Source organism: Myotis davidii, unplaced genomic scaffold (assembly GCF_000327345.1).
Source record: "Myotis davidii unplaced genomic scaffold, ASM32734v1 scaffold211, whole genome shotgun sequence".
Lineage (NCBI taxonomy): Eukaryota > Metazoa > Chordata > Mammalia > Chiroptera > Vespertilionidae > Myotis > Myotis davidii.
The window spans coordinates 179,163-187,840 of NW_006282523.1; the positions used below are offsets into that span (position 1 = coordinate 179,163).

At 60.2% G+C, this 8,678-nt stretch overlaps 2 protein-coding genes across 2 annotated transcripts in view; one reads left to right on the forward strand and one right to left on the reverse strand.

Moving 5' to 3' along the window:
- Positions 1–3,608, forward strand: part of GAA (glucosidase, alpha; acid) — a gene marked incomplete at its 5' end in the record, with an annotated part of 9,331 nt that extends 5,723 nt beyond the window's left edge. The window contains 6 exons of the mRNA XM_006753045.2: positions 6–27; positions 776–917; positions 1,385–1,534; positions 1,879–2,043; positions 2,316–2,468; positions 2,840–3,608. Coding sequence (XP_006753108.1) covers positions 6–27; positions 776–917; positions 1,385–1,534; positions 1,879–2,043; positions 2,316–2,468; positions 2,840–2,899 — 692 coding nt within the window. The remainder of the gene's footprint in view (positions 1–5; positions 28–775; positions 918–1,384; positions 1,535–1,878; positions 2,044–2,315; positions 2,469–2,839) is intronic.
- A 1,894-nt stretch (positions 3,609–5,502) lies between these two features.
- The window catches only part of EIF4A3 (eukaryotic translation initiation factor 4A3), a gene marked incomplete at its 5' end in the record, with an annotated part of 4,475 nt that continues 1,299 nt past the window's right edge, over positions 5,503–8,678 (reverse strand). Inside the window, 8 exons of the mRNA XM_015559734.1 lie at positions 5,503–5,832; positions 5,930–6,057; positions 6,153–6,260; positions 6,623–6,738; positions 7,167–7,305; positions 7,701–7,842; positions 8,237–8,317; positions 8,448–8,580. Of these exons, the coding sequence (XP_015415220.1) occupies positions 5,816–5,832; positions 5,930–6,057; positions 6,153–6,260; positions 6,623–6,738; positions 7,167–7,305; positions 7,701–7,842; positions 8,237–8,317; positions 8,448–8,580 (864 nt within the window). The remainder of the gene's footprint in view (positions 5,833–5,929; positions 6,058–6,152; positions 6,261–6,622; positions 6,739–7,166; positions 7,306–7,700; positions 7,843–8,236; positions 8,318–8,447; positions 8,581–8,678) is intronic.

Sequence of the window (8,678 nt, forward strand, 5' to 3'; positions counted from 1 at the left end):
CACCATGGCCCGGCCCCTCTTCCTGGAGTGAGTGCCCCGGGGCGGGGACGATGGCCCATGGGTGCCCAGTGGGAGGGGGCCACCACCAGCCCAGTGACCCTGGGGTAGCACGTCCTGCCACCGGAGAGTCCCCGGAACCCAGCCAGAGCAGGTTTGCAGCTGAGTGAGCCGAGGCCCTCCCTCCCGGGGTCCCCCCTGCACCCCAGTTCCCGCCCCTTAGACGCCAGCTCAGGGCTGGGGCAGTCCAAGTCCAGAGAAAGCCGGCACGAAGGCCCTGAGCGGGACCAGGCCAGCGGAGGAAAAGCGAGTCGAGAGACTGCCATGGTCGCACCCGCCCAGGCTCTGGTCACATGGGAGGTGCCGTGCGTAGATGGTGCCTCCATCCGCAGCCTCAGGGTCCTCACGTGGCTAGGTCGTTAGTTGGCGATTGGAAAATCCAGGTTCCCTTCCCCTCACCACAAACATGAAGGTCAGGTGGGTCACTAGTGTAGAAAACGAGCAGCAGATGGGAGGGTTCCTGGAACGAGAGCGGCCTGGGGGTCAGACCAGCACTAAGAACAGACAGACAGTGGGCAGGGCAGCGCCTGCGTGTCGCCTTGCCGACGGGGAGGGTCCGTCCTCCCGGTGTTGACCAGTGGGTCGGAGAGCGGCCCTGCCGTCCCAGCCAAGTGCGGGCTCCTGGGCTCCCGCACGCGGGCTCCGGCTGCTTCCGGGCCTCCCTGCGGGGCTCATGGTGTGGGCCTCAGGGCTCCAGGCTCCCGGCCTCTGCACGCAGGTTCCCCGAGGACCCCCGCACCTGGCCGGTGGACCGCCAGCTCCTTTGGGGAGCGGCCTTGCTCATCACGCCGGTGCTCGAGGCTGGGAAGGTGGAAGTGACGGGCTACTTCCCCGCCGGCACGTGGTACGACCTGCAGACGGTGAGTCCCGGGTCCCTAACCCGGAGAACTGGGAGACGAGAGGGTCCCTCCCTCCTGTCCTGTCAGCGTGGACTGTGTCTGCCCCCGAGATCCTTGGGCCTCGCCTGTGCCCTCCCGGGCGTCATCCTGTGCCGTCCTTGCAGGAACCCATTTTCCGATGTGCAGACTGAGCCTCAGCTGAAACATGCCCGGGTGCTTTGGCCCTCCCTGCTACAGGGCGAGCCAGGACCCCACTTCTTTTGCCCCCAACATCCTGCCCCTCCCGGTGCCCTCTGGCCTGCCTCACCCGGGCCCAGGATTCGGGCCTCTCCTGCCCTGTTCCCACCAAGTGGCCGGGCCCCTGCCCTGAGGTCACACCAGCTTGTCTGTGCCAGGCCCCCTTCTCCCCGTGGAGTCCTCGGCTCCTGACCGCGGCACGGGGCTTTGGCACCGCCCAGGGCCCTCGGTGACGTGCCGTCCCCATCCAGGTGCCAGCAGAGGCCCTTGGCAGCCTCCCGCCTCCGCCTGCGGCCCCCCTCAAGCCTGCCATCCACAGCGAGGGCCAGTGGGTGACGCTGCCGGCCCCCCTGGACACCATCAACCTCCACCTCCGGGCCGGACACATCATCCCCCTGCAGGTACCTGGCCGACACCGAGGCATCTGTCCGGGGCCACATGGCTTCTGTGCCGCTGGGGTCCGGCCCGGCCCCGGCAGCCATCTCCTGAGGGTGGAGGAGGAACGGGTCCAGGTGGGAGGCTCGGGAGACAGCCCGCTAACTTGTGGCCGGGCCAGCGGACGCGTCAGCCAGTCTGCAGACATCTGTGGCCTCTCCTGTCCTCGGGAGTCCGCCTCGGACAGCTGGCCTCCTTGAGGGTCTGGGCCACTCGACAGCAGGCCGTCCTGCAGACCCTGGTCCCACGCCGTGTCCTTCCCGCCTGGGTCGAAGGCTCTGCCAGGTGACATGTGCCACCCTGTCTGCAGGGTCCTGGCCTCACGACCACAGAGTCGCGCAAGCAGCCCATGGCGCTGGCCGTGGCCCTGACCTCGAGCGGGGAGGCCCGCGGGGAGCTCTTCTGGGATGACGGGGAGAGCCTGGGGGTGCTGGAGCACGGGGCCTACACACAGCTCGTCTTCCTGGCCAGGAATGTGAGTCCTGCCCGCGCCGAGCAGGGGTGGAGTGTGCGCCAGCCTGGGGTGAGGGGAGCCGGGTCTGGGTCCCGGGATGGTCACCCCGAGTGCAGGCTGTCAGCCCGCAGAGGAGTGGGCCCGAGTCCCAACACTGCCAGCTCACCCAGGGCCTGTGCCGCTGGGCCGGGCTGGGCCGAGGCCCTCCGCCATTCCCGGGGCTGTGCAGAGGCCTGTCCTGGGGGCTCCCCGCTGCCGTCTGCTCACACCCCTTCTCTGTCCTGCTGGCCCAGAACACCGTTGTGAACGACCTGGTGCACGTGAGCAGCGAGGGGGCCGCCCTGCAGCTGAGGAGGGTGACCCTCCTGGGCGTGGCCTCCGCCCCTAAGCAGGTCCTTGCCAATGGGGTTCCTGTCTCCAACTTCACCTACAGCCCCGAAACCCAGGCAAGAGCCCAGGACGGGCCAGAGGGCTGTCCCCCAGGACGGGTGAGGGTGGGGGTGGCCGGCCCCTGGGGACACAGTGTCCTCCAGGCTGGCCTCAGGGGACATGCTGTCTCGAAGCCGTGGACGTTTGGGCCTCACAAGGTGCGGGAGGAACTGGATCTTGGGGGAGGGGGCAGGATCGGCCCCCGGCACCTTATCTTCCTTCTGCCTGTGTCTGCGCTGACGTGCCGTGTTCAAGAGCTTGATTGAGGCGGCCAGAGCTGAGAGCACTGTCCCCGCCAGCCGGGTCAGCCGCCACTCCTGCCTGCTGGGCGCTGGGCTCTCCCCTCTGCTCCATGGTTTGGCGGCCAATGGTTCTTTCTTGTTCCCAGACCCTGGACATCCCAGTCTCGCTGACGATGGGACAGCAGTTTCTCATCAGCTGGTCTTGACTGGGGCCTCGAGTTCCCCGACTTCACCAACCCCTGGCGTTCACCCATGTCGTGTAGCGCTGACCTCCCTCCAGCACACAGATCTGCTCACCTGTCTACCTCCTGTGCTGGGCGCTGGGCCAGCGGCACCTGCATCACAGTTTCCTGGTCCAGCTCCCACGTTGGGCCAGTGTCCCGGGGTTGCCTGGGTTTGGAATGTTTCACTGGAGCCTTGCTCTCCGTAGCCCGACACTGGGATGCGTGGAACATCGGCCACCCCCAGCTGCCTGCCCTGATGGCAGGGAAGGTGGCGTTTGGGGCCACGTGGTACCTGTGCCCCGAGTCACGCCCGGGCGGCTCTGCTACTGCCCTGACAGGACGGAGCTGGGGGCCGCCTGCTGGGACCTCGGGAGACTGCCTGGGAAAGATTTTAAGTGCAATTATTTGTAATAAAAGCGGCATCTGGCCAAGCCTCTGGGTGCCCCTGGCATCCAGGGCACAGAGGGTGTGCCCGGGGGCCATGACACGGAGACACTTAACAATGTCTTTGAGGAGTGAACGTTTTTCATTGTGATGAGCACATCTTGCTTCTATTTCTTACCCCCTTTAATGAAATCTTTGCTAAACCCAAAGTCCCCATGACTTTTCTCCTAGAGAAGTTTTGTAATTTTAAGTCTTACGTTTCCAGCGAGGTTTGATCGATGCAATGAAGTAAAGGCTGGTCCAGGTTTTCTGGTTTTCTTTCTTGTATGACCAGCCCATTGTCCTGGCACCACTTGTTGAAAATATTATCCTTTCCCCATGGAACTGCCTCAGTACCTTTGTTCAAACCCATTCCCTGTGTGCCTGTGGTCTGTTTATTTCTGTCTCAGGGACCTACAGGCCTCCTCAGCCAGTCCACGGTGTCTTCAGTAATATTTTTTTCCCAGTGTTTTTTCCTGGTATGTTTTTAGGTTGATTTCAGAGGGAGAGAGAGAGAAAGATCAGTGATGAGAATCATTGATCGGCTGCCTCCTGTACACCCCATGTTGGGGAGGGAGCCCACAACCGGGGCATATGCCTGGACTGGGAATTGAACTGTGACCTCCTTGTTCATGGGTCAACGCTTCACCACGGAGCCACGCCGGCCAGCTTTGGTGACATTTCTTGGTATCAGGCAGTGGGAGTCCTCCAATGCGTCCACTTTTCCAGTTGTTTTACTCTGCTGGCTTTGTATTTCCAGATGCAGTTCAGAAGCCACTTGTCAGTTTTCACCAAAACAGTGTCTCTTGGTATTTTGAGTGGGGCCTTGTTGAATGGGTAGGTGAACTCAGGGAGAACCGCCATCCTCTGTAATAAAGAGGTAGTATGCAAATTGGGCAGGGGGTTTGTGAGGGATGACCAAACAACTGAACAGCACGCTGGTGGGGCGACCAGGCCAGCGGCAGGGTGGGGGAGCAGTTGGGGGCAACCAGGCTGGCAGGCAGGTGAGCGATTAGGAGCCAGCGGTCCAGGATTGTGAGAGGGATCCCAGATTGGAGAGGGTGCAGGCTGGGCTGAGGAGACCCCCTCCCCCAACTCTTCTAGTCCTTTGGGGCAGTCTCTCACTTATTTGCGTCTTTAGTTCCTCACAGCAATGTTTTGTGGGTTCAATGCAGACCTTGCAGCCCTGGGTATTCCCCGCATTGGATGCTATTAAAGGGGGTTCTTTACATTTCCCTTTCCCATGGCGTTGCTTGCAAACAGCACAGGTGATCTGGAGAGGCTGACCTTGCAGAACTCACCTTTCAATTATCCGTCAGGGGCTTGTAGATTCTGAGGCCCGCCCCCTCGGTGCCTCCTACCCGTCCCTCCCAGGTGGCTCCGGTGGGAGGTTGAGGACACTGAGCTCCCACCCCCACTGCACTGGCCTAACCTGTGCAGGCCAGCGTTTGCTTCCTGTTCCGAAGCTGCTAGGTGCACAGGTGTTGAGGGTTGCTGCATGGCTTTGATAAATTACCCTTCATCCTATGAAACCTCCCTGTCCTGGGGAACCCTTTACTGTGGACTCGGCCACCCCAGTGGTGGTCAGTGTGGCACCGTGGTTTCTCCACTGGTTTTTTTAATTTTCAACTTATTTGTGCCTTTATACAGCGTGGGCAAAAGTAGGCTGGGTTGTGAGTACATGAGACAACTTATTGTTGGGTGATTATTGCATTTTCCATCCGAACGACTGCAAGCCTCCTTCTGCCCGCCCTGGTCTTGCCTTCGCCTCTGCCTCATGCTGACTACACCTGGTCTCCATCCACTTTATCGGGGCGACCCGACTTATTGGCACAGTTGCTCATAGTGACCTTTTATTCTGAGGGCAACTGTAACATCTCTTTCCTGATTTTGGTAATTTGAGTCTTTTCTTGGTCAATTTCACTTAAAAATTGTCAACATTCTTGATCTTTTCAAAGAACCAACATTGGGTTTTGTTGATTTTCCTATTATTTCAGAGGAAATTCCTTTCATAAACTATAGTTTCAGAGGCTGGAGTTAGAATCACCAATGAACTTGGAAATTTAGACTCATCCATCCCACAGCACGGGGAGGGGCTCAGCGAGCAGAGTGCGGTACAGGAAGGTGTGGTAGCTCAGGACACAGAAATGAGAGTTCACGGGCAAAGTTTAAAATGTTTAATGAAAAAGACCAAAAGCAAAGCATTATTTACATGTAGGTAAGAAAAGAAGACAGAACCCAAGACTGAATCCTGGGCGTTTCGAGGTGCTACTATAGACTTGTTTTCCCCTTTTTACTTTGTGTGCCTTCACACATCCTTCTCCCCATGAGTTGCAGGTAGTGCCACGCCCTGACAATGTCAAAGGGGTCAAGGTTCCATCACATGTGCATCATAACCTCCTCCAAGAGAAACTGCTCTGGACAGTCCCGAGGGGACACAGAGCCGGCCAAATCGTCCCCAGCACAGCAGATGCCTCAGATCAGATCGGCAACTGAAAGCAGGAAAACAGACAAAAGGAGACGCATTAACTGAGGCCCCAGCAGAGCCCCTCGCAGCCCCGGGACATGAGGGTGGAAGGCCCCGCGCACCGTTCATGGGCATCTCGTCGATCTGCGTGGAGTAGTACTGCTCGATGTCCCGCAGGATGCGGATGTCGTCGTTCTTCACAAAGTTGATGGCCACGCCCTTCCGGCCGTACCGCCCTGACCGCCCGATTCTTGGGGAGAAGGAAGATTCCGTTGGTACACACAGCGCAGACCGCGTGCAGGCGCCCGGCGGCAGGGGGTGTTGAGGGACGGGGCGGCGCCCTACCTGTGGATGTAGAGCTCCCGGTTGTTGGGCAGGTCGTAGTTGATGATCAGGGACACCTGAGGGACGTCCAGGCCCCGGGCCCAGACGTCGGTGGAGATGAGCACCCGGCTGCGGCAAGAAGGGGACGCGAGGCCGTCACTCAGTCATAAAGGCTCAGGACTGGATGCCAGTCACCCGCTCCCTGTCCACGTGGGGAAGGGGCAGCTCCAGAAAGACCCTTCTCAAGGCCCCTGGGTGAGCGTGGTGATGGGGCCACGTGTGGGGTCTGAGTACAAGTTCCACGTCTCACCGCACCAGTCACGGAACCACAGGCCATGGCGATGCCAGCAGGGCCTTGCCTGGAAGACACTGTCCTTCCACAAAGCTATGGAGCAGCGGCCTCGGGCTGTGGAGGGGCTCGCTCCCACCGCCCCTCCTTCAGAGAAAGCTGCTGCCCACAGACCTGCATGCCCCACCCCGAGCCCACCCACCTGGCGCCGGAACGGAACTCCTTCATGATGGACTCCCGCTCCTTCTGCGGCATGTCCCCGTGCATCGATGACACCGTGAAGTTGGCTTCTCTCATTTTCTCTGTCAGCCAGTCAACCTACCAACCAAACGGCAGATGCTCCTTGAGCTCCCAAAGCAGAGATGGACTCAGGACTTAGCGCATCATCGCGGAGCCCAGTGAGCCACCCGTAGAGCAGGCGCGCTGAAACGCGGACTCCTCCCTGGATGCGAGGACAGTCATTTGCCCGGCTAGTGGCACGAAAACCCCCCCGTCTGTTCACGTGGGAACACCCACAGCTGAGCCACCTGCCACCGACGGCGTGGGACTGGAATCGACACTGTGCTTCCACTGAGCACGCGCCCACAGCGGCTTCTGTGCTACGGGGCAGAGCGGGCAGCTGTCCCGGAGACCACGTGCCCACAAAGCCTAAAGCAGACTCCCGCCCCCACACCCGCCCATCCCAGCTCCGCAGAGACCGAGCTTCAGTTGGCACCAGAAGGCCATGGGAGGGCACAGCCACACACCTTCCTCTTGGTGTTGCAGAAGATGACGGCTTGCGTGATGGTCAGTGTGTCGTAGAGGTCACACAGCGTGTCAAATTTCCACTCCTCTCTTTCCACCGCCACAAAAAACTGCTTGATGCCTTCCAGCGTCAACTCATCACTGGAGGAGAGACATGAACCCTGTTACCTGCTCTTCCCACCGAGACTGGGGGGCAGCGCAGGCCAGGCCCCACCAGCCCTCCAGCCCGGCGGCTCGTCTGGCTGGCCACACCTCCTAGGAGCCACCACTTCTCCCGCCCGGGCCCAGCTCTGGATCAGAACCAGCAGTTCCACCCTGAACAGTCAGAACACCCCATTGTTCCCCGGCACACACTCATCTTCCTCTCAAGCCACCGGTAAACACCAGCGGCTAATTGTTCAGTTTGGAATTGCTAGGTTAAGAGGGAATGCACGTGAAAAGCTGGCTTTTCAGAAAAGGCGATCAGGGTTCCGTGTTTGAACCCCAGTGCCGCCCACGTGCCCGTTCAGCACCGTGGAGGGGCAGGGCGTGCTCACCGCTTCACCAGGATGCGGATGGGGTCCGTCATGAACTTGTTGGTCATCTCCAGGATTTCATGGGGCAGCGTGGCGCTGATGAGCACCACCTGCGTGGCCGGGGGCAGGTACCTGTACACGTCATAAATCTGCTCTTTGAAACCTGGAGGAACAAGACCACAGGAACCTGAGGCCGCAGCCGCACAGAGGTGAGGCCAGGCTCACACTGAATTAGGTGCAGAGCTGCGACTGTACAGCCTACGATTTCCGCCAAAATCCTCTCCACAGCTCAGCTCATGGGCCCGTCACCTGTGCTGACCCCGGACACACAGAAAACAACGCATCTGGTGGGGAGACAGGCTGTGCCCTGCTGGCTGTGGTCAGCCTTAGCAGCAGCGGCCACAAAACGACCAAACTGAGTTTCCTGCCCCCGTGGCCCACGGGGCACAGCTATGCCCCATAGACACACTGCCCTACTGAGAGCACGGCACTGGTGCCCGCTTCCACCCCGCACTGTGAACGTGCGCAGGCAGAGAATCAGTCCTTCTGTTTCTCACCTTTATTCAACATCTCATCGGCTTCATCCAAAACCAACATCTTGATGGCACGTGTCCGCAGACTCCTGCGCCGGATCATGTCTGAAAAGCCAGACTCGGGAGGATTAGACCTCAGGCCACGGAGAAGGAACCGACCACTCCAGACCGCCCTTCGCTCCTACACGTGACCCCGCGCAGGCAATGTGGGGAACCGAGCGCGGCCCTCGCTTACCAAAGACACGCCCCGGCGTGCCGGCCACGACGTGCTGCCCGTAGTCCAGCTTCCGGATGTCCTCCCCCACGTTGGTGCCGCCGATGCAGGCGTGGCACTGCACGTTCATGTAGTCGCCCAGCGCGAGCAGGCCCTGGCGGGAACACAGGTCATTTCCATCCACGTGGCATGACCCGCGTACTATTTATGCCACTATTCACACCAGAGAGAGCCCAGTTCTCCTCCCACTCT